The following is a 25,429-nucleotide window of genomic DNA, read 5'->3' on the forward strand; positions in this document are numbered from 1 at the left end:
ACTTGAAGGCTGCAGTCCTAAAAGTACATCTGGCAACATTGGTGTCCTCCCACGCCCAATATTTCCAGAGTGGTTTCTCCCCTGTACAATATACTAGGTCCATGAAGGACCCGTTTCACTCACATACTCAGTAGTTGGATACAGTTGCACATCATTTAGTTACAGTAGTAGATACATTGCAAGTGGCATGTAGTGTAATAGAAAATGGTGAGTACCCTCTACAAATACAGATTGTTCTGAAAACTCTTGGGGCCCCAATGGGGACTGGGCAGAAAAATGGCAGTTACATTTTTCAGGTATGGCCAAGTAACCTTCATCGAGCCCTCCAATCGACAGGCTCAAGCCAATAGGCCTCCAGCTGTTATCGGATAAAGTTGGGTGATTTGTGCTTATGCCCAATAGGCTTTTATATGCAGAGGAAAAGGCAACCACCCAGCTGGGGAGTCTTGTGGAACCCCACAGATCACAGTGCAGGACCTGGAGGGGAGGAGAACGATGGTCACGGAGTGTGTGACTTGCAGTCACTAGTGTAATACACACCTCGCCTGAGGCAGGGCTGAGAAACCACCCTGCATCTCAAGCTACGGGACTCCGGTCAACAGGACCACTGATTGAGGCCTAAGGATCTTGGGGTATCTTCTCAAGGAGCTGGCTGCAATGGAAGTAGACCACAGAGCACTGGTTGATAGCTATTTATATCTTCGGGGACTGGGTATGGATATCTGAGTTTTGGGTCTGCTATCCATACAAATAGCGTCTCCAGGAGTACCAGAGCCAGGACAAGGTATCCAGGAAGATGGGGTGATCTGGGCCAATGGCTCAATGTCAGAAGGGCACCACTTCAATAGCTGCAGCAACAGGACAGGAGAAGGCGACCGGGTCTCTGGTGGGAGCCACAGCGTGGCTGATGTTCTGCACACATTCTCTAAAGGCTGTGCCACTTTTTAAATGTGCATTTGCTGGCAACAAACAGACCTCCTATAGAAAGTGTTAATTCATCAGACATGTTTACCCTGAAAGCTCTTTGGTGAGGAGCAGTGAATATGTTTGGAGATTGAGGAGGTTCAAGGCGCGGCTTATGATAAAACCAGGGAAAATATGGAAGTTTGCCATAGGAAACCTGTACATTATAATCTCTGCACCTCACATCTGACTCGCGGTGGGTTTACGGCACCAACCATCATTTTGAAATGGACCTCTATGCATCTTCAGCCGGCCCTGAAATCGCTGATGAGAAGGGAGAGGGACCAATATAAACCACTGGCTGCTTTGCATCAAAATGCACTTTTTGGGATGACAACTAATTTTTCTATTTGACAAATCTATCTGATCCTGATTAAAACCTGCAACCCTTCTGAGGGCATATGGCACACTTCCCATGCTGCTCTTTACATTTGCTCCTCAAGGAGTCCATCACGGCCACGCTTTCCACCTCGGAGTCAGCGGAACTGCAGGAGTAGCACACTGCTATCATGAGGTAGGCCCAGATGTCCCTGTGATTCCCAGATGCCATGCTTCACTTTTTCACTCATCCGAGCGGCGAGCGCGTTTGATGCCTCATATTTGCCACCTAATTTGCTGTTTCGTTGGGGCAGCATGTTCTTCCCTGCTCTGCACTCGGTGCGCCCTCCATAACTTGGAGGCACTCACTCTCATGCACCCACGATGCTATCCAGCACACTTTCAACATTGCTGCCCTGTGAACTGGCACATGAGTGCCTGTCCTCTACTTGCCTTCCCCCGCTTTGATTGTCCCTCTCTCCCATTTTAGAGCCAATTAGGAGTGCCGGCCCACACAAGGCCCCTGTCTGAGCATGAAGGAGCTCCTCTCAAAATCTTTTACGAGACACCCGAAATTCGTGACTTCACTAGATGTTTCATCCTCACTGGTAACCAACATTAATGCACAAGGTTCCATCCTCCTTGTCTGGACACTATCTCTATTGTTATTACTGTTGCCTGTGTTCTCCCCTTCTGTTTTTTTGCTTAGAGTGCCTTGTGTGAGAAAATTGAATATGGGTGTTCTGTGATCTTTGTAAGCCTTTTGCTTTTGCTTAGAGTGCCCCTAACTGCCATTCAGGGGGCTGAGACCCTCCACCCACACAACCTCTTATAGTCCACCGTAAAATGAGGTGAGACTTTGCCAGACCGAGTAATCATACCTATCTCGACTCTCATGCTGCCTGATCCTAGCCCCCTGTAACGCCAGGTTAAGCTTTGCCAGACAGTGTAATCCTACCTACCCAACTCTCATGCTGCCTGATGTAGCCCCCATAACATGAGGTGAGGCTTTGCCAGACCATGTAACATTACCCATCTCGGCTCTCATGCTGCCTGTTGTAGCCCCCCATAACATGAGGTGAGGGTTTGCCAGTCCATGTATTCATACCACTGTATGTCTGTAAGCATATGTTTATGTATCAGGCACTTTCTGTAACTAGCATCTAGATGTCTGAGGGCTTTCTGCACTGAAATAAATGTAAAACATATATAAAATAATAGTAGAGCGTGAGGCGTTGGCTGTCCTAGTTTTCCTGCATGTATTCCTTTCTTGGGGTGGGGGGGGGCAGGGGGGTGCTTCACAGTCTGTTCTATTACAAGCCAGCATGAGTCTCTGTTGCGTGCTTTGAGGCCCTTGACGTGTGCTTGGGGGGGGGAAAAGTGGTGGGGCCTGCTTAGTTGTTGAAGACTAGCGGGGCTCCACTCTTGCTGGACCCAACACACTTATAGCTCTCGTGATGGTGAGTGACAGGACTAGCGGAGTGAATAATGGTCTTTCTCCATTAGTATGGTATGTTTGTAGGCAACTAGCTGCCATCTATGAGAGTTTATTGTGAGGAGTTAAATACAGTAATATGTAATCGGGTAAGTGGGGTGGGGGGGGAACTGGGGATTGTGTTTGTGAAAATCAAGCTAGTGGCTCTAAATTCTTCAAGTTGCATTTGAAATATCTACATTATTTTTCTCTGGGTGAATAGTTCGTATTGTTCTGGCTCACTTTAAGGGGTAAAGGGAGACCGTCCTGAAGGTCCAGTCTCCCTGATTCCTTGGCCGAAGCGTTGTCTGGCCCATTGGGTCTTCAGCGGTGGTATTTGTCACAGAAAACGTTTCCCTCTGGATGAAGTCTTTGGCAATCGGAGGTCTGTTTGCTGGAGTTGGCCTGAGCTGTGCTTCGGGTTGGTAGCTCCGTTAATGGTGGTATATGCTAGTCTCATTTGAATAAATGGTTTTCAGAGATTTACTGATGTCTTGGTAGTTTTCCTATATGTGGAGCCATTTTGTGATGGAGCTCCAGTGCTTGGGTGGGAGAAAATAAGATGGTCCATGGCGTTATTAATCTTGGCACAGTTACTAAACCTGCATGACTAGCAGTGCTCCAGATACTGGGCCTCATCATGAGTTGGGCGGTAACGCTGGCGCTATCTGCCCTACAGCCAAACCCACCAGCGCTATTCGCGCCGGATCACGGGTTTGGCGGATTGGAAATCCCCATTCCCCATTGAGCCCATTCGGGAATGCTCCATTCCCCGTTGGGCTCAATGGGGAAATTTCACGCTCATACCGCCAGCGGATTTCCCGCCAGCGGTATGAGCGTAAATTTTCGGGGGATTTTCCCCCCCCAGCTCAGAGCTGGGGAGAAATCCGCCAAAGCCCTGATTTGGCGGACCCTTAAATCAAGCGGTAACAGCGCTACTGCCGGATTTAAGGGTTACCGCCAGACTCGTGATGAGGCCCACAGTGTTGAAGTGGGAGTATTTTATTGCCTATTTTTTTAAAGTTGGGAGTAAAATGTTTTTTTTTGTTGGGGAGTAAAAACAGAAGCCCAATTCCCAATGGGAGTATTGTTAGTAGATTATTCTTGTGGTTATGCATACTCAGCTGGTCCAAACCTACCCATGGGGTAATGTGGGTGAAAGCAGGGGACAGCCTCCTATGTGCCTGTTTCCTATTTTTTTTTGTTCAGAGTATTTTTACTCCCAGTTTTTCTTTTGGGAGTATTTGCCTATTTCCGGGAGTAAAAGTGTCTGATGCACCCCTTATTTGTAGGGCTGGTTATGACGGTACCATTCTGGTGTTTTTGTAATTGATGACTTTCTCCATGATCTGAAGTGAATGTAGAATTGGCAGAGCTCGGGTGATGGGTTTGTGTCTTTGAAGTCTTAGGAGTCTGGCCTCCACATTGGAGTGTTTCTAGTCTATTCACCAAGTAATCAAGGAGCCCTAAACATAGGCTGGTGGTGTAGTCTGGTCGTAAAATTAGGAGGGCAGTGACTGCCATGTTTCTGTGCATGTAGGTCAAATAAAGCATGATGTGCTGGATGGTTCAAAGTTGGAAGAACCGAAATGGGATGGGGAGAATGAAGGGGGGGGTTGTAGGGGGGGTGCAAGGTGGGCACCACCCCAGTATGTAACTTTTATTACCTTTATCAGTGTACAGTAATGAAATTTGGCACACCCCAGATCCACCATGCATGTTAGTGGAAAGCACTCAACCAAAAGAAGACGCACGGAACCCCCACTCCCCCTGAAGGTTCTGGTTGTGCCCACGGAGAACAAGTTCTACTCCTCCTCATATGTATTTTTCTCTCAAAGGCAAAAAGCACGCTTCACGCCTTCCATGTCATTATTTTATTGATGTCTTCACATCACTTAAATGATTAGTGGGACTCGCAGTGCTTGGCCAATGCATTTTGGACAAAAAGTCCATCTTTAGGGCGTCAAACTACAATAAGTGTAACATGTACAGTTGAGTTCGGACCTCCTGCAATACCAATAGAGTCAAGTCATAAAGTGTATAACAAGAAACCTCACAATTAGTGTTAACATCACAATACTAAGTGTTACTGATGGTGTAGACAGTTATAATTCTCACCTCAAAGTAATCCGTACCCAACAACTGTGTTGCTCCCAGTAGCCATGTAGATACGAGCAGTCTCGCACGCGGAATGGAGTTCTGCCTACTAAAATGCTGGGACTTGTGTGCACGTAGTAACGTGGTGATATCGTGTATGGGATATGATTATGTCATAGTACCAAACGGCCGTGAAACCGGTGTAAAATCTCAAAACAAACATAACATGGGACAGTCGCGTATATACAAAGTTTAATACAGTAGACTTCTCCATAACTATCTTCAGTCTATGCAATGCAATGTACAAATTACACACGAAACATGTTATAGACGCACCGGAAAATAGTTCATCTTCCTGTGTACATAATATGTACTTCTTGCTAGCCACAACATCTGAGAACCGGTTGCTGTGTAGATTGTAAATTCCTAAACAAAGGTTCCACAACCACGGAGTTAAATTTCTGTTTCTTGTTCAAGAGGGGTGCAACCAGAACCTTGGGGTTGTTTCCTGGGACTTCTTTTTGGTCTAAGTTCAAAGAAGTAACTTTTTACAATGGCTTTAATGTGTGCATGTGTGCATGTGTTACCTGTGTGGCGGCCAAGGGTTTTCACTATTGCGTTTGGATCTGGGCAGGTTCCCATTTCTTGGGGCACAGGGATTGGTGGGAGGTTCGAGTCTGTAGTCCCGCAAATCATTAATTTCATTTTAATGGAGTTGTCTTTCAATCCATGGTCATCTGCGTGCAACCATGACTAACCTCGGGTTTAAATGAAGAAAAGTTGTTTGTGAGCTTGTAGATGATTTGGGATTCGTCTATTTAGTTGAAACCTGTGAGGCCTGAGGTATTAATGATTTCCAACAGAGGCAGTTGACGAGTCCCATGTAGGAGGCTGGAGGATGAGTGGGGCGACCATAGGGGCTGGAGACCAACGCTCAACGTGGTTCAGGCCTCCGAGGTGGGTATGTGTCGTATGCCCTAGTGTCCTCATTGTCTTCAGCCTCTTGGTCCAACCGTATACTAATATCTGGGTCCCCGGAACCCATATGTTTCAGGACAAAGATCCCTGCATTGGGAAGAAGAGCTTACGCCTCATGGGGCCCCTCCCGTGGATTACCTGTGACAGTCGAGTCGCCGCATAATAGCACTGAGAAAAATGTAATAGCAATGAGGCTAACTTTTGCGGTGCGGTGCCCGTAAGCATGGGGCTCCAGGAACCCTATGCAAACTAGCTTGCAAGTTACACCAACATCCAAATAACACTAAAAATACCATGGGAGAGCAGTGGCGTAAACCACGAATAACACCCTGCTGTTGCTCAGGTTCTAAATGTCGTTGTGCAGCTTTTCTGTGTTCAGTGGATATCATACCCCGTTTACGTGTATTGGAAGTAAGTGCCTATAAATAGAAGTGTGCAATCCTCGGGAGGGGGGGGGGGCAGAGGAATCCTGAAAGATGAATCCAGAATTGCTTTAGAAAGGCTGGAAAAGTTTGCCATGGGAAAAGCTGCGACAGATGTGGATAAGTTGCTTAATGATTTGGATCTTCTGGAGGATTAAAACTGAACACCTATCATAGCAGAAGAGGTTGGGGGTGTAGGGAATTGCTGATGTACACTCTTGGGGGAGGAGGGTACTCAACATTAGGTATCGGGGTGGGGGGAGGCTCAACATTACAATTATGAAGATCATGGAGAAACTTTCAGAAATCTTCCTCCAACGAGAGCACCTCGGCAGACCCTTGGATTTCCAGGTATGCCTGGACGTCCCCTCACTTAACATTACCCCCACCTGTAACCCTTTGCATCACCTCCCTGCATACCCTTCTAACTGGACCCTTCATATTCTCTCCTCCAATTGTGTCCCTATTATTGTATCCTCTAACATGGAAGGGGTAATCTGCCCTGTTCTCGAGGCCTTTGAAAGGTCGGATCCCAGAAATGCTGCGGCCTTGATTAATTTCCATGTGGAAATCTTGGGGATAGTAGGAGCCTATTGCTCTAAACCTGCGACGAATCCACATAAACCTCGGGAGAAATCCACACCTGATTGGAGTGTCGGGAAGCTAAGGGGCGGCTTGTGGCTGCTTCCAAGTGCAAAGGGCCCCTGAGATCCATTGTGGTCAGACAGGCAAGATCTGATTACTGCACGATGTTGAGCGAGAAGAAAAGGGGCTAGCATGAGGAGTTATGGGGGGGGGGTGTATCTCCTGGAAGCAATTACCCTTGGGGGTTCCTGGGGTTTTTGGTCCAAGATGGGGGTGGGAGGGTGCACACCAGGGGACCCAAACCCAGTTGCACGGTTTAATTTCAGAAACATAATGGGCAGACCACTAACGTGCCCTCTACCGGGAGGGCCACAGGACTTTGGTGAAATTATGCATGGTTGGTGATTGCTCTGCACGGGCTCTGGCAACACCCCTTTGTCCCATGACGCTCAGTGGGGCACAGGTGGAGCGCGCGCTGGCATGCCAGAAGCTGGAGAAAGCTCTGGGCCCAGGCAGAGTCCCGATAGACCTTTACAGGAATGAGTCTTCAATATGGGTGCCCTATTTGACCAAGTTATTCAATGCTGTGCTGGCAAGTACCAATGTGTCGGGGTCTTGGACTGGGGCCAAAATTGTCCCATTGCATGAAAAGGGAATGCACGATGACCCAGCTAATTTTAGACCTATTTCATTGTTGGATGCTGGGTGGGGAAGACGTTTTCCAGGACACTCTTATTCCACTCGGACAAGTGGGTTTTGTGACGGCCTGGGTACGATGGGCCAAAGCCTCCGAATGTGTTTGAGCTGCGAAAAATACTCTGTCCTGAGAAAGGTCAAAATCTATGCTGTATTTGTGGACCTTTGCATGGCCTTCGATACAGTCCCACGGGCACATCTGTGGAAGGTCCTGGAGGAGCTCGGCATCTCTGCAGCTCTGCTTTTAGCAGTTCAGAGACTTTATACAGAGAACTCGGCAGTAGTCCGCTGGAGCCCAGAGGGAAGCACTTCTCATACTATTGTTATACAGAAGGGAGTACAGCAGGGATGTGTGTTGGCCCCTATGCTGTTCTGCATTTTCATGTCTGAAGAGGCTTTTGGCTGCTCAGACTGACGTTCCTTTGTTAGCAGGCGACATGTTTCCTGCATTGTTTGCAGATGATGCTGTGCACCGCTCTCACACCGTCCGGTGTGCGCAAACAATTGGAGATGTGTGTCTTTTTCAAAGAGGAATGGGCTCTTTCAATATTACAAAAACCAAGTCTATGATCTTCAGTGTTAACCCTAAGAAGAAGCAGAAGCCCCCCCATCTCTCTTTGTAGAGGGGAGGGGGTTGCAAATTGAGCAGGTCCAGTCCTATGATTATTTAGGTCTGAGAGTTACAGCATCATGCAGTTGGAAAATGCAGGTCAAGAAGGCTAATTTCACCTTGGCGAGATATAGTGGGGCCCTCACTAGATTCACCAATGAACATGGGGGAATGGGGCAATGAGGGTCTAACTGGAGGCCTACAGAGCACAAGCATGCCAGGCAGCATTGTATGGGGTGGAACTTTGGGGTCATGTGGAGACCAAGCACCTTGCAGTGGTTGAAACAATATTTCTGAAGAACATCCTTGGGTTGCCCACTGCAGCCCCATCCCATTACCTTTGGAAACCGGATTAGAGGGACTTGAGTTGATCTGTAAATTACGCCCTTTTTTTTTTTTTTTTTACTGGGCTCGCCTCTGGTCTAATTCTCATCTTTGTAAATATGAGTTACAGATGTTTTGACCCAGCAGGCGAGGAGCTCCTTTAAAGTGGGCTGCCCATGTGAAAAGATATTTGGGCTTGCTGGCATTGGAGGACTATTGGAAGCCATCAAGAGCGCAGTAGGGCTAAAGGCTCAGGAGGACTTCCTGGGAAGATCAACGGCTTCTCAGCAGGTGGCCTGATATCTTCTAATTAAGATGCAAGCGGGCTGCGAAGAATACTTGGATTATGTCTCACCCAGGTGGGAAAGAGCTCTATACTTAAAGTTCTGTATTGGAATCTTCGCGACTGCTGTATTTCGGCACAGATGGAGCAATGTTGTGTCTGTGTCATGCATCCTCTGTGGTGAGTCTGAGGAGACGGTACAACAACATTTGTTAGTCTACCCGGCCACCATGTCTTTGAGGAAGTGTTTTCTGAAGCCTCTGTTACTAAGCCGTGGATGCAGGTCCCTAGTTGTTGCTATGGCAACTTTCCTGCTTGCCACTACAAGTTATTTGAGTTGGGCAAGAAAAATGTACATGAAGAAGGCTATGTTGCTAAACAGTGTTACGGGGTAAAGATAACTTTCTGCAGGAGCTGTCATTGTTTGCATAATGTTGACTTTATTTTTATTTGTTTTTTTAAGGAAAAGGGGTGATTGTGTAATTTTAGTGGAAGTGATCATGAGCCAAGCGTTTGTGATGCTGTAACTGTTGTGGTTTTATTGGTTTTTTGTGAACTTCTTTTATGACTATATTGTCGAAATAAAGTAAGTATCCGCTTTGGTATCCCCTTGTTGCACTGCGCTCGGTTGCCTCCCATGTAAGTTCGAGCCATATAAAAACTCACACGTACATATAAGTGGAATGAACTCTAAGACTTCAAAATGCTTGAACATCTGAACCTGAAAGAACCTGTAAATAAGTAACTGGGATCTAATTCTGCCAGCTGACGTTTTGACACTGACTCATTCACGTAAAGTGGCTAGAGTCTTCTGTGATTTAACGCCTTCAATATACCCATCTGCTGCCAGTAAAGTCTTTACAGTGGAAAGGTACCGCGCCATTGCCACCAGATACCCAGGTGGCAGCACAAGGAGAGGGTGCAACAGGTTTATAACGTTCCTCATAGAGTATGCCTGCAACCCTCTGCAGGCCTTTACCAGCCCATGCAAATGGCATTGCTTTTTAGGTAGAAAGCAATTTCATTGGCTACCTACCCAGATCCTGAATGCTTGCGGCACTATTGGTTGATGATGGCTGTGCTCAGGGGCCCCAGTGGACTTGGCTTGTCTCCGATTATCCAGGATCACCACCAGTCCCCCTAGTCCACCTGACAGTGCCACATGTTAAATTGCAGAACACGCCCCTGCATGCCAGAATCTTCCTTTGCTACCAGTGAGTGGTGCCGAATTGATTTCAGCTTCCCCATTCATGAGGTAGAAGGATTCAGTCCAAGACGCAGCTCGCCGCCAAAGCTGTTCTCAGTTTAAATGGGTATGTCTTAGGAGTGATGCAGGTGGGTAACCAGGGGCCCGGTGTTATTGTGCCGTTTCCCTCTTCCATTTAAATCGGGCGCCCCAAAATGTCTTTGTTCTTGCATCCAGCCCATATATTCAAAGTGGCATACGCTTACTGTCCAGCGTTACAGCAAAGAATAGATGTCTGGATGATCTGACATAATCCACACCCTTAGCTCCCCCTCCCACCGCCAAGAGCACTTCTTTAGCAGCTGCTTTTGATCCAGGGAGAGGAAGGCAGAACATCCTGAACTATGACTGCAAGAAGAACCAAAAGATACTAGTCTCCCCCAGCACCCCAGCCATACACATAAGGCGTGTAGGGTGCCCAGTAACTTCCAGGCATTCAATTTCGAAACCCGAAAGACTACCCTCATTTGAGTACCATTGGACCATCCAGTTCACCTGGCTATACAGCCTCACTGTCTGTGACCAGGTGAGTTAGAAGGGGGTTGTCCTACTTTCCTCTACGGGACATTGAACGCCAGCCGGGCCCCTTTTCATCAACCAGAACTGGTGTGAGGCATGTGGGGCTCCAGTGGCCCTTCAATCCCTGGGTTGACTCGGGCATGCTAATCGACACTTTGCATACTTGGACTTGTCTGCTCATATTCATAATAAAAGCAGGCATGATTGCAAGTGCCAGCGTGCAAAGTGCTATTGGCTACAAAGCCAAGAGTGGACCCATGGAATCTCGATGAGAGCCAACATGGGTGTGAATAAACCGAATGCTGTGTACATGGAAAACGCACCTAGGGATTTACAGATATGGTGCCGGAGTGGGGGGGGGGGGTGTGGTAGAAGGAGGGGCGCAAACCCGATTGGTGAAATTGTTTTAAAGAGTAGGGTCTTTCAGGTCCTTTTGGAAGAGTAGGATGGGGCGGGGGGGGGGTGGGGGAGGGGTCATCTGATCTACAATGGTACATGTTGATCCACATGATTTATAGCCGGACAATTCATGTTTACAAGTAATTCCCTCTTGCAGTTCTATATTTCCAGTCTGGTGATTTTGTGGATTCCTCTGGTGTGTTGGCATTTGGGACTCCATCAAATAGACTGTTACCACCATCCTGCGGTAGGATAACCAGGGCTCGGGCAAGCCGCTGTTCTGAAACCTGCAGGAATTAAAGGTGTGAATTTGTGGAGGAGCGTGAGCTGGAACCATGCTGCTTAGGCCCTCTTGGTGGTGTGTGTTTAGAATGAAAGGTTGCAGTCGATGGTAACCCCAAGAGAGGTTCACTAGGTGAGCATTAACTAGCCCTAGATCAACGATGGGGGAAGGGTGGGGGGGGGGAAATTATACCTCCTGGCACAGTGTATGGAACTGGTCTAATTCTAGCTCTTGGTGCATTATTTGAAAATTGTAATTTGTACTGGATAATTGAGGGGAGTTATTCCCAGTTTGTTCAGATAACACTGTCAGGCAGTGACCTGGCAACATTGTTTGTCTGCCGTGCACTCACTGTTTCTAGGGTGGGACAATTTCCTGAATGGCAGAAATGCTTTAGGCTGAGTAGCGCACCTCTGCCCAACACCTTATCTTTGCCCCTTTCTCCTGTGCAATAAATAAAGGCATTTTAAAGTGGAAAAACGTTATAATAACACGGATTGTGCAAAACTAATGTAGGCACCACACAGTAGGATATTTGTTATCCCATTTCTACTTCCTAATTACTCTCCATATGTTTTGTACTATAACTCCCATGGTCATTCAACATTGACTGTGCTTGCTAGTGCGCAGGGTAGCTGCAGTCCATAAGATCTGGTGATCCAAACGTTGCAGATGCTCTTTGTGACAGAATCCGTTGTAGACCTGTCTGAGGTGCGTCTACAGACTGACTTGTGAATCTTTTTCTTTCAGTAAAAGAAATTTCTTACGACAATCTGAAGAAAGTCACAACCACTGGAGATGTTCTCATTGTGGATGTACGATCGCCAGAGGAAGTCTCCAATGGGAAAATTCCCGCCTCTGTCAACATTCCAGGTAAAGATTTAACCCGCTGCTGGCTGCCGGCTGCATAGACCATCTCTGCCAACCTCCGTTCCTTTCTAGGGAATGCCAATGATTTCCAAGGATTTGCTGTTGGAAGTGCATTCGGCCAGGACTTCAAGCAGTCATAAGCGGTGTGGGCGGGGGTTATATAGTCTTGCCATATGTCTGATAAAACGACTAATACAGCGACCAATGGATGATAATGTGTTCTAGAATATTATGCGTAAGACAACCTTGCAGCTCATGAACTGTCTGAAGGAAAGGATCCACTGACTCTAATCACCCGCTGCATAACCTGTAAACGCAGAGACGTAGCCAGGATTGTCAAACAAGTGAGGCCTGAAGCTAACTTATTTGGGCCCACCACAGTCACATTAACATCAGTAAATGCGCACGCAGTGCTGCTGACTGGGCAATTACAGATTTTAGGTGGGCCTTGTCCGCGCAGGCCGTATCCTGTCTACGCCTCTATGTAAACGCCTGGCTGTTTGAGCTTTCCCTCGACCCAGTATGGCATTCTCAATCTAAAGTGGTGCCTAGGCTGTTCCTCCTTCTTTGAAAGCACCCCTTCCTTACTTCTGTCATCAATTTTCCAGATCTATGAATTTTCGTTTGGCTGCATTACATTTTGCTGCATTGTTTGTCTGCAAAATGTGGCGATACCCTACCTCATGTACTCCCTTAGCCCCTCCCCTTTCTATACACCTAACCCAAACCCACCATCTATCTGTTTTGTGATTTAAAAAAAAAAAGAAAATGCGGCAAAATGTAATTCGACAAAATGGTTGACTTAGCAAAGTGGGGAATGCCAACCCTTCCTGGGGACGGTTGAGTCCATTGAATGGCCTTTATTCTTGATTGACACATCTTTGTCTTGGAGTTGGACCGCTTTTTTGTTTATTTCATTAGTGTTTTGCGACGCCCACAAGTACAAGAAGTTATGTCAAAGACCATAAGCGTGGAGAGGGTGAGATGAGGGCTGATTTGATCCCTTTACCGCAGAGTGCACTTGCATAATGTTTGAGGCTAAGCACAGCCAGTAGTACCCAGTTAAGCAGTCCGCAAAAAGGGCAAGGGGGACAGATGATCAAGTGCAGGCTTAGACTCTAACGAACACCTACAACGGAATGCCAAACACGTTCAAGGGCTACATGCATATGAGACCAAGACTGAGGACAAGTAAAGGGCAAAATGCTCATTCTGGAGACCAGAATAAGAACAGGGAAAGAGAGTAAGCGTGCATTTAGTACCCCGTTACATAAGGAGGGAACAGAGCATGGAGTATCATACTCTCGATGTCCCTGAAGGTAAAGCGAAAGGCAAGGAGGTTTTGGGGGAATCTTTTTGTGAAGAAGTGGGTTTTAAGAGATTATGTAAATGTGAGGTAATCTTCTGGGAATAAAGCTTTAGTGGTGTTGACCGCCAAGGTTTTACCCCTCTCCCGTTTCCACTCTTTTGGTAGTATGAGAACGTACTCCGTAACCGATCTAAAGGTTCCGGTGGTGGGTTATAGTGACAGGAGGGAAGAAATGTACTATGTCCCTGTACTGGAGAGGAGCCGATGAGTCACCTAGAGGCTTTTCGGAGGGATGGCGTATGCAATGTGCACCGCGCCAGGCATGATGGGATTGTGTGTACTAAGGCCTTGAATCAGTCTTGCTGTATGTATTTGTTCCAGGCAAAGTTGATAACCTACATGGAAACTTTTACAATGGTCTGTTAGAAAGTTGCTAGGTGCATGCGTAGTGTAATTTCTAGATATTAGCACAATTTTCTTGGATTTACAAATGTGTTTTTCTGGCCCCTCCTCCATCTGAGAAGTGAAGAGCATTGATTAACTAATGGTAATGTCTGGGTTCCTATCTATACATGTTAGTCGGAGGAGGGCCAGAACCTAAAGACTCTGGCCACTGGAAAGGGTGGACTGCAGGTGGTTGTGCATTCATATACAAAATGTCACACTTATTCGGGTTGAGTCGGGCACAGGTTGCTGGACATCCACTCCAGTACAGCACTGAGACAATTGGATGTGTTTGCCGCTCTCTCTTTTTAGTAAAATTGAAAGCCATTTATGTATCGGCCCGTGTTTATTTGGAATAATGCCGAGAATGTGTACAGCGAGCAAGCTAGTGGTTGAATGTAACATTTAAAGAGCCAAAGGGGTTGTGGAGGGAGGGTGCATCATTGGAGGACCCCTATTTTCAGGGTGGGTGCATTGAGCATACCCATTTTCACTGAGGTGCTGCATTCATTGAGGAAGGAGGGGCAGCCAGGTAAGAGAGTACTAATAAAACATAACAAGCCACCTTCGCTAATTCACAAATCTGTTTCAATAATAGTTCATTATCAAAAAATATTATATGCTGGACCTGCAACAGAGCGTTTCCTCCCTAAGTGCTTTTCTTCACAAGAAGTCCCGATTTGCTGGTATAAAAGTACCTCACAAAAGAAAGAACGGGCCTGCCTGACGATGTAGCATGTGCCATCTTGGTTCCAATTATTTTTGCTCTGTCTTGGTGGAACTAATAGGATAACTTTGGCCATCATTACAACTTTGTGTGAGGGACAGTCTCGAAGTTGCAGGTACCTGCTTGGCCTCATTAAGAGTTGTATGGTGCAGTAAAAATGCAGTGGTAATACCATTACTGCCTCATTACCGTACCGTCTAGCTATGAGTTTAGTAGAATGTTGGAGGATTCATCTCCAGCCTTGAGCAGGAGGTAAATCTGTCACTCTTCCGCCAAATTCCGGTGTAATTACCACTGTAGTAATTCTGCCGAAATCCCTCATGGAGTCCTATGAAATGGGGACTAACATCGTGGACCTCTTAAATGTAATTGACACACATTACTGACGTCTAGGGAAACTGCAGAGACCTCCAAGGATCCCCTTTCTGTGTGTCTTTTAAATCGTGTACATTTCTGGGTAATTCAAACCCCCGGTGCTTTAATTAGGGCACCATATGAGGTTATCCTGTTTCTTAGAGGTTCTAGTGTCGGCAGATAGCCCTGCGGTTCCTAGATATAAACTGAGGTGCCGAGGATCACAAGAATATGATCCGGTAGTGGGGAAGCCGAGATCAGAATTTGGTCTCAGGTTCCACAGTACATTAGACTATATCTCCTCCATCTAAGCCACTGGACCACATCAGTTGGCATGTAGCCCTACCCAGGCGTGACATCTAACATCCGTCCTGGCTGCCACATTGCATGCTGAGACTTCCAGGCCCTTGTGTATAGTCTGAAGCACTCAACTACAAGTTCCAGAGTCCAAAGCGAAACAATAGGGCTGGCTAAATCGATCACACATGAAGTGGAAGCACTGGCCAGCCAGCTACTAGGCCACATCACCTTGCACTTAGCCCCCCTCCAATTATGGGTATTTTACCCAGTGAACATGGCACCACCCCCTCCCCACTCTCCTCCGCAGGCCTGTCTCCTCCTGACCTGCATTCATCAAGCCTTTCATTTCAAGGTTTATCCTCTGCAGTCCTCTCCGCGCTAGAGCTGCCCCTTCGAGACATTTCATCCCTGGACATGGATATGTCACCTTCTAGGCCCAGCCCACCTTGCACCTGCAGCCCCGTTCACCGGGGAGTTGCTAACGCCTCTGTCCCCTAATGCAAAGCGATTTCCGAGGTGGGCGAGGAGGCCGGATGTCCTGCTCTCAGCCTGGTAACAGCGTGGTAGGGGTAGGGGGTATAGCAGCGAGGAGAGCAGTCTGCTGCCTGTTCACATCTGAAGTGGTTATCAAAGAGGCAGACTTGTGCGGGGAGGGGCAGTGTTAGCAAGGGTCTGCATCGCAGGATGTAGCTTTCAGAGTGTGAGTGTGCTGCTGCCCCACCCCCACCCTGCCGCATGCTGGAGGGTGCGAATCTCTGCAGAGGTCTAAAGGCAGCTCATTGTGGCATAGGTGAGCCTTGCACCATTTCCCAACTGTGAAAAGTGACAGAGGCACCATATGTGTGACCTAAACAGAGCCATGTATTATCCTCACACAAAGGGGATCAGTGGGGCTCCAATTTGGCCTCCGTGCAAACCATGTGGGGGGGTTCCCTCTTTCACACTGGAGAATCCCCAGTGAATCACTCCTTGTACAGAAGTACCCAAGGCCAGTAGTTATGTGCATGGTACAAAGTGATTGGTACTTTGCTACTCGTGGCCAAATCTTACATTTTTCTTGCATAGCAATTGTACCTTCATGAATGCATTGTTAGCACATCTCAATGTGAAGTGATACCAAAAATATGTACCCACGTATATCCCTGTTATCATAACAATGAAACCTCAATATTGATACATGAAAGACATCAAAACATATTTGAATGAATTACTTCAGAGTAATTATGTTACTTTGCATTTATATAGCGCCTTGGTATGGTCTGAAGGCGCTGGTAGGTTGAACGCCCTCGGGAATCATCTTGTTCATATAAAGGGGAACAGACTGGACGTCTCAGTAAACATGCATTGGCACAGCCAAAAGGTCTAGGTCTGTGGGTGTATAGAGGAAGCCTTTTTATTTTTTTTTGTAAAACCCTATCAGGACAAAAGAGCTCAACCGCACATGTATCATAGCACTATTATTTCACACAGCACCCCATTGCTTACTCCTCGAGAGTCAATGGCCTAGAAATAGTGGCAAGTGCACATTTTGAGAATGGGGTATGAGGACCTCTCCTTTTCGACTTCTAGGGTATCTAGCAAGACCTCCTTCTGCTATTGGTGGTTCATTTACCCTGGCTAGCTGCCCTGTGTATTACTGCGTGGTACATTGGTCTTCACTGCACAATGGAAATAACGAAGGTTAATTTTCACCTGCGAGAGTCCCGGCAGCAATCTGCCCATACAGGCTCTTTCTCCACCTACTCCTCTGGGAGTTAGAGTTCATTGGAATCGTCTATTGGCCTGTCTATATATCTGCACTCTGTTACTTTTTGAACACATGCTACAGGTAACATTCTAAGACTGTCACCTAGTATCTCATATATCCATTTTCTATTGCATTTGTATTTTCATCTAGTTCTTTATCGAGTGCCCTAGTTACAACACTTGTAACATACCATTGTTTCAGTTGTCATTTTTGGGTTTGGGGGCACCAATGATGCGTCCCGCCTTGGGTGCAATCTGGAGTAAGACGGCCGTGCTCTCTGGTTTCCTCCTCAACACTCCATATAACGTTCCCCCTCGCCTCTTCTACCTTTCCCATCACCCTCCTTGTGACTCTTGCTGACCTTCTCTTCAAAGCTTCTGCCCGCCTCCTTCTCACCACCTTCACCAAACCCTGGTTCTCACAGCCTCTGTCAACCTTCCTCCTGGGACTCTCTCCTTCCTCTTGTCCTTTCCTCAACAAGCCTTCAACCACCAGTCTCCTGCTGCCCTTTGCCGCCTTTTTGCCATCGGTTTATCTCTTCTGGATACCCATGCCTTTCTCACCAAATCGTGCTTTACACGCTGACCAAGCGGATTGCATTTTTTATGGTGCTTTTGGTCCTCCCTCTGCGTGTCTTCTAACCAGATGCACCTATGCACCTGTGAGTGGTAATGATTGTGTGATGCTACTGGTTTACTAGTGGGACTTGGTTGTGTGCAGGTCTGAAAGCACTGGCATGCAGGGCCCCAGCTTATCACTGACGAACCTTCAAAACACTTGTCCGTCGTTTTGGAATTTACATCTTTAGTGCAGTTCTTTGCCACCGGTGGCATCCATACAGCTCGGCAAACTCTCAAACAAATTGCAAAGCCATAGTAAGTGTTGTGCTCTCCCTCCTTCCACCAGGTAGATCAGGATACTTAACAGTAACATGCCAGGCATCCGAACAGTGCTGCCCAATGCCTCCTGGGGCATCCCATAAAGGGACGTGCTATGCATGGTGGGTCCACACAGTGAAAGTTCCCTACCATGGAGATGGGATATGGGGGGGTTGTCATGGGCTCCCCCATATACTGCCTCTGCACTCAGCATCACGCCATGGCTGGCGGTACAGCTCTTAGGGCCACATCATGTGGCACCTCCAGGACTGGGCAGGCTACTGTTGTTACATGGATCATGGGAGTTGTAAACCAAAACATCTGCAGTGTCACAAGTTGGCTAACCCTGCACAAAGTTTTATCATAGACCCAGGTCCGCAAATGTTGACCATCTGTAGTTTTGACTTTTGGCTGCAAGTGATTTTCATGAATTGTGCATGTCCTATGGAAAATAAAGTTAATGATGGTTCCATTCAAAATGACATAAACACTTCATGCATTAGTCTGCAAGCCTGATATCTTGTTTCAAGATTGTCACACAATACTCCTCAGTACAGGTCCTGATAGCCTTGCAAAAAGATTAGATTGTGCCTTCTATCTTTATATATATATATAGTGCAGAATGTATGTGTGTGTATGTTTGTCTGGCTATACAAATCCACACCATTGAACCCACTGCTACCAAATTTTGCATGGATTCCTCTTTTGTCTGGGGCAAGATCGTAGTCTTTTGGATGCAAAAATCTTATATACGAAAAGAAAATGTGTGTCCAGCTATACAATTCACACTGTTGAACCCACTTCTACCAAATTCTGCATGGATTCCTCATTTGTCTGGAGCAAGATTTTAGTCTGCTTGGATGCAAAAAATGTACTCCGTAGACACCCTCATTTACTGATGCTCACCCGATTCACTACAGTAGGTACTAGAAGGAGGCAAACCTTTGGAATAGTGTCTGAAGCAAAATGGTCGTGTGTTGGTTATTCCTATGAAATGTATTACTACTGTATACAGTTTGAAAATGTTTAAAGCATTTTTAAAGGGAATAAAAAAAGAAAAATTATCACGCCGCTCCAAAAATGAGAAATGGCAAGGTTACAGTTTACTTAAATTCATTCACGAGAAGAGAGCACAATCAATCAATCTTTCCTGGACACTTTCTCAAATGTGCTGAAGCCATTGAGTGACTGAAACATGCCGCACAAAAAACAAACATCACTTGGAAAAGCTCCACTTGATGCAAATCGATATCAAAAGCTTCTGAAACATGACAAAAAACAGCAGCACGACTTGCCGAGATCAACTTTCTCCAGGGCAAATGAGATGCCAGAGCAAACTGAAGCAAGACTGCTGACATTCGGACAAGTGCAACATCCTGCAGGCCACATGAAACCTCACTTGATCAGGACACGGGCAACACTGGGTACCCCAGCTAATAATACATAAATATGCAATGCTATTGTATGTATGTTCCTGTGTTTTCATTTAAAACGTGCATGTCATTTCCTACATTCTGTGAATGGGAATGTTCTACTGGAAAGGGGCATTATAGAACGCTGAATGTACTTTTTTTAATGTTTATTAACTTGAAAGAGAATTGCCCTTTTCACAATTCAGAGTACTAAGCCTTGCAGGCACATCATAAAATATGCGGGTCCCTTTACCCCTTTCATAAAGTCACCCAGAAGAGAAAAATAAAAGTTATTTCTTCAGGTTGTTTCGTGCTCGTGTATGAAGGCGAGTCGTTTGTTTCATCAATGGTTTAATATATGTGCAGGTATTTAGACACATTCTTCATGTGCACAGCCTCTGATAGTTGCATGGTTATGATGGCCTAGTCAGCAGCTGTTTTTGTACTCCAGCAAACCTCTAGTGAATGTGGTTGGTGATGTAGTGCAGTTATTCCTCTGGGCAGATGCAAACGTGCTGGCTCCGCCACAAGTGTGGGATAGGATTCTGAGTACTAATTTGGCATCTGCACCTGCAATAAAATGGCCAAATGTTTTGTACAACATTAGTTCCCTTCCTCCTAAGTCTTGTAAAGCCTTTAGTAGCCCTGGCAGTGACATGGCCAAGCATGCTCCTTTGCATGGTCATCTGCCTGGATACCCTTCAACCCATTTTTCGCTAATTCCATGCTCTTACCCATTGTTCATTATCTGATCGGTCCATTCAAAATGACTAGAGAACACCCTGCAGCACAGAGATGTTTCTCCAAAAGGACGTTTAGCAACCGAATGCAATCCTGCTGTATTCACAAAACCCTGCTAGTCCCTGTAGGACTCTGCAGGGGGCGTCATACAGCCAGCCAGATCAGTCACATTAGCCTTGGTTTCACTTGGAATTGTTTCCGTCAGACACCGTGCCCTCAAATACTGAACTGCTCTGGAAAATATCTTGGAGATGCATGTGATGTTATGTGATTTGGATCTATGTGGTGATTTCGCTTTTTGTAGGTCGCCCAACAAAAAGACAGATTTTTTTTTGTTCCTGCCGATTTTTGGGCAGCCTACGAAAAGCAAAAAAACTCATATTGCCTACCTCGCCCCCACACTGCCCGACGGGATCTGTTCAAAATCAGGAGGCTTCATCCCCCAAACCTTACTCCCTCAGCATCCCCTCCATCCCCCCACAATCCCTGAAAATAAACACACACACAAATATCAACCACACACACAAACTTACCCGTTCTCCGTCGCAACTGCTTCTGGATCCTGCCGTGGCTGTAGGCGCCTGTGCCGCACTCGTGTGAATCACAGGGGCTGACAGTTTGATTTCTTTGTAAAGTTTTTTATTCGTTTAAAAGTCTATTGCCCCAATACCATTATTTCTGCGTTATAGTGCACCCATCACCACTGTAGAGGTCTTGAAGCACCGAGCCTTTTCAATGTAGATGTGAATTCTTACCCCACCCGGGTTGGGAGCCAGGCCAGGGTCTGTGGGGTGAAAACGGGGTCAAGGAGAGTGGGGAAAGTCGGAGAGGCAAACTTGCAGACGTAACTCACAACATGTAGGGAAATGAAACCTAAGGGTGAGTGACAGTGAATGTTGGGATGAATGCATATCTTTTAGTATTTTGAACCAGAAGAAAACGTAATCAAAAGAAGGGATGCCCGCTTCACTTATTGGCTGGCAGAACTTTCATAGGGGCCATTACTGGTGTTGTGGTGGGATTGCGTGGAGTCACAAATGTTTACACCAGAAAGACATTTCCCACCTATAGCAATACAAAGACTGTTGCATTGCTCTCATATCATGACTGTCTGTGTCCTCTCTCCTAGTTGATGAGTTTGATCAAGCTCTGAAAATGAACCCTGAAGACTTTAAGAAGAAGTTTTCAGTAGACAAACCTAAGCCAGAGCACAACCTCATCGTTCACTGCCAGATGGGAAGAAGGGGCGCTCGGGCTGCAGAGATTGCGATGGGTCAGGGCTATTCCAAGTAAGTCCTAGGGGATCCCGCACCATCTGCTGTCGTTCCCATGCATAGGTTTGATGGCTTCTCTTCACTTATGGAGAACACCCAAGTCTTCGGACACCTAGAAGACAGGCATAGTTGGTCTACACTCCCATTCTTCGGAATCTCGTTCGGCTCTTACATGCCTGTGAGAGGAGAACATTTACCAACCAATCCTCATCTGCCCAGGTATACCCCCTTCTGCAGGTCCTCTCCATCCTTTATATATTCCCTCCTCACACTCCGATCTGTAACCATCAGTGACCCCGAGGTAATTATACATCTTGTATCCCACCCCGAATTGCACACCACGCTCCATATGCACCCAGAGTTAGGGTCACTCAAAAGGGACGGAATGTTTTCAGTACGCTCCATTGCAAAGCAGTAGGTAAAGTGAAATAGCCTTCTGGAGCAGTTTACGACATGCATGCAAAGATGTCGTAAGAAAGTATTAGTACAAAGTATTAGTCCAGTTTATCAGGCCGGTACCATATATATATTCTTGCTCTACCATTCTGTGCTCCCCTCTTCTTCTGCCATCTCCTTCCCCTGCCACACTCCTGCCACACTGCAGGGTAGCATCAAAACTCTTATCTTCTTGTCTCTGCCCAGTGTTTCAGACCCCCCCTCCTTTTATCTTGGTTCTCTTTTTTGTTTTGTTTTTTTCTCCTATTTAAACCTCCTATTTTAATTCATCCCCAGCGTACTAACTTCATTGTATGTAATTCTAAGCAGTCTCGCTATTTATTGAATTTTATTTTTATACACAGGGTCCAGAACTATGCCGGTGGCTACAAGGAATGGTCGGACAAAGGAGGGCATTGACCTGGGATGAGTCTTTGCTGGCAACCTTCTAATCGTCGTCTATAGAAGCGTGCTATGGTCTCTCTAGCTGGCTGGATGTGTCCCGTACATTATGCAGTCACGTCATAGGACCACATGAATATTGTGTTTTTATTGAGAACTAGAAGTGAAGATTCATGATGCAGTATTTTTTTAAACGTTTTTGTTTCAAACTACACGTGTACTGTAAATAAAAATGACGTAATTCGCAAATTGTAAAACTTTTATTTCTTTGGTGGGACAAAGTCGACCCTTGCTCACCTCTGCTGAGACGGAAAACCCATCGGTCAGGTGATCTCTGGCTAGAGCTCATTAGCATAAACTGTAGAGTTGGTAGAGCCACGGAGGTCGTCCCAGGAGGTCTGGTCTGTCTCTTAGAGCCAAATGTTAGCCAAGCCAGGAGAATGGCCGCACAAAACAGCAGGTCCGTTTTAGGGGCTGGGGAGCATTGCGGTTGAGAAAGTAGCCCCCTTTTTTGCCCCCTTTCTAATTCTCTTGTTCTAAAGTGGTCTGGAGCAAGAAAAGGGGTTAGGGAAAGGAAAGAGGCTAAAGGGGGATACGGGCTAACGGATGCTGTGAGGCAAGAAAAGGGGGCCAAAGGGGCCAAGAAACGGGATTGAAAGGAGCTGGTGGGCAAGAGGTGATAAAAGGGAACAGGGTCCAAGAAACGGCCAATGTCAGAGTGTTTTTTGTGTGTTTGCCTGACAAACTACTGCTGCATGTTGTGATTTCCTCTACAGGGGGACACTCGCCGGGAAAGTCTGTCTACACTCTCTCTCTGCCCCTCTTTTAAAACCACCTGACCCAGCAGAGCATGGCGGAGAGTGCGTCGGAGTGTTTTGTGTTTAGTGGGAGTGTGGAGTGTCATCTGGACACCTCCTTTCTCAAGTCGCAACTGTAGGCCCGTGGACTCGTCATCACCCTTTATAATTCGGAGTCTCTCACATATGTGGATCAGGGAGCCTTGATTCGCCTTCGTCCACTCAGTGTGTACATTTAATATTGACACTGCCATGCTCGACTAAGAATAAGGAATGGTGTAGCACTGGACTGGTGGCGGGTAAGAGACTGTTGAGCTGTCTTGTCCTTTGATCTCCCCGTCTGGCTCCTTAGTTCATTTCTGAAATAGTTTGGTTTCCACATTTCAATCTTCTACAGAGTCATTTTTTTGTGTATAGATTCGGGCGAATGACTGCGGGCCTAGAGCCTTTGAACTCGCAGTGGATCGCTGCAAATCGGGGCGAATGACTGCGGGACTAGAGCCTTTGAACTTGCTACAGATAGCTGTAAATTGGGACGAGTGACTGTTGGCCTACAGCCTTCTTGAACTCGCTGTACTCTGCACCCCAGTGGACTCTTGAGTGCGGTGTGCACTGCCTTTTGGACTAACACTTTGTAAACACTGTTGAAAACAATGCTTGACAGTCCTGCTTTGCATTAAGTCCGAGTGACTTTACAAACAACGGGACGTGTAACTTCATTGAGATTTGCAAAGCACAGTTTCACACTTGGGCAAGGGACAGGAGAGGTGAACTTGATTAACGGGTCTTTCTTTTACTGCGCACAAGCAGTGTATGTTGGAGAGCGGTGACATTTGCTAAATGTGCTTAAAAGATTTCTCCTCTTAGTTTGGGATTGTGGAAAAGTGTATTCTGGTGTCTCCTTGTTAACTTACAAATGAGTTGCGGTTAGACTTCAAAAACAGCTATGCCTCACACATATATCTTAGTCATGATAGCAGTACCAGCATCTGACAATGACTGGGGAGAGGAGCCCCACAGGTTGGTTCATCGTCCATTATGTTCACACTCTCGCAAAAGAGCGCAATCCCTCACCTCTGACATTAGAGACTCGACATCTACAAAAACAAAAGTCTGCAGATCTGGCATCTGCCCATAGTGAACTTGGTAACTTCACAGCACATTTACCAAGTTGTGCCACACTGTTTATACAACCCTTGGCAATCGCAACAAACTCAGTCTCTACCAAACGGACGATCCTTCCCATCTCGCCTTGGGATATGAAAAGGTAGGTCATTTCCCTGCCCTCCCCACATGCAATAGCGTGAACACCATCAAGCAAACGACTAATCCTAGGACGTCTGACACAAGATCTCATTGCATTGGGAAATGACAAGGCAGAGAGTCTTCCCCCTCCCCCTTCCACATGCAATAGCGTGATCTGCATAGACAACTTGCCCTCTGCAAGTTGTACCCTTACAACTCCTCCTGCTTCTGCTCCACCTGTCAGGCTTGTGTCGAAGACAATCAAAGATACTATCAACACCTGAGTGGTGTCTGCTTGCATTCATTCTCCACCTCTACTTCAACCACTCTCCAATTTATCCCAATCCCCCATCATGTTTACCTACTCTGCTGAAAAATAAGAAGTCAAAAGCCAAATAGCCCTCTGTTATTTGCCAAAACAAGAGCCAACACTGAGTGACTGTGGTATGCCAAATGCAAGGTAACCCAGCTTTATGACAATATAGTCTGGGGAGAAAAGCAAGATTAAATGCCAAGCTAACACTCAAGAATTCTCCACATATTGACAGGAAACCGCATGTTTTATAGGCTTTGTGATGTCAGTTATAAAAACCTATTGCTCCTGGTCATTGGCTCCCTCTACTAAGCTACATTTATAATTCTACAACTAGTGATTGGACAATCCTTATCTAAGATCCCACCCATATAAGAAATTGCTACTCCTCATACTTGAATATTATTGGTAGGCCCTAAATTACTTCTGTGGTGAAGAAGACATGTGCTCATTGGTTAACAGGCCGTCGTACACTCCATGAACTGGCTGCATGTTGACATGTTTTATGTAGATGGGAGGAGCGAGAGGAGAAGAGTATCGCCTTTTGATTTTTAATTAAATTAAACGGCTCATGTTATCTTCTGCCATGACGTCTCAGAGTCTCAACGACCTATTCTCTCAACAGTGACCACACCATCCTGTTCTTGACACATTTATGAATAACTATTTTGTGAGTCATGCTACTTCCACCCTGTTAAGATTTCATTGCGGCAATTAGTTGTCTTTTATTTGCATCGCATTCATCTGCTGTCACGCCTAGATGATCGCAGAGGCCTTAATCTGCCAACAACCTATGGCTTACTGGGGTGTTCAGTATGTCCCATAGACTTGAAATGGTCTGCCGTGTTATCGTAACTTAATTTACCTTGACCGCTAGATGCACACAATGGGATCTTGTTCTTCCATGTAACACTCCCCAATGAAGCCTTGGGGTTTGACATTCTTTTGGAGGCAGCTACCATCTCGCTGGCTACAGCATTTTCC

At 46.3% G+C, this 25,429-nt stretch overlaps 1 protein-coding gene across 1 annotated transcript in view; it reads left to right on the top strand.

Annotated features, from left to right (window-relative positions):
• The window catches only part of LOC138526803 (thiosulfate:glutathione sulfurtransferase-like), a 52,634-nt gene extending 30,295 nt beyond the window's left edge, over positions 1-22,339 (top strand). Inside the window, exons 2-4 of the mRNA XM_069637502.1 lie at positions 11,948-12,070; positions 21,109-21,268; positions 22,054-22,339. Coding sequence (XP_069493603.1) covers positions 11,948-12,070; positions 21,109-21,268; positions 22,054-22,108 — 338 coding nt within the window. The 3' untranslated portion in view covers positions 22,109-22,339. The remainder of the gene's footprint in view (positions 1-11,947; positions 12,071-21,108; positions 21,269-22,053) is intronic.
• The last annotated feature ends 3,090 nt before the right edge of the window (positions 22,340-25,429 follow it).

This window comes from Ambystoma mexicanum, chromosome 1q (genome assembly GCF_040938575.1).
Source record: "Ambystoma mexicanum isolate Mex_15411 chromosome 1q, UKY_AmexF1_1, whole genome shotgun sequence".
Classification (NCBI taxonomy): Eukaryota; Metazoa; Chordata; class Amphibia; order Caudata; family Ambystomatidae; genus Ambystoma; species Ambystoma mexicanum.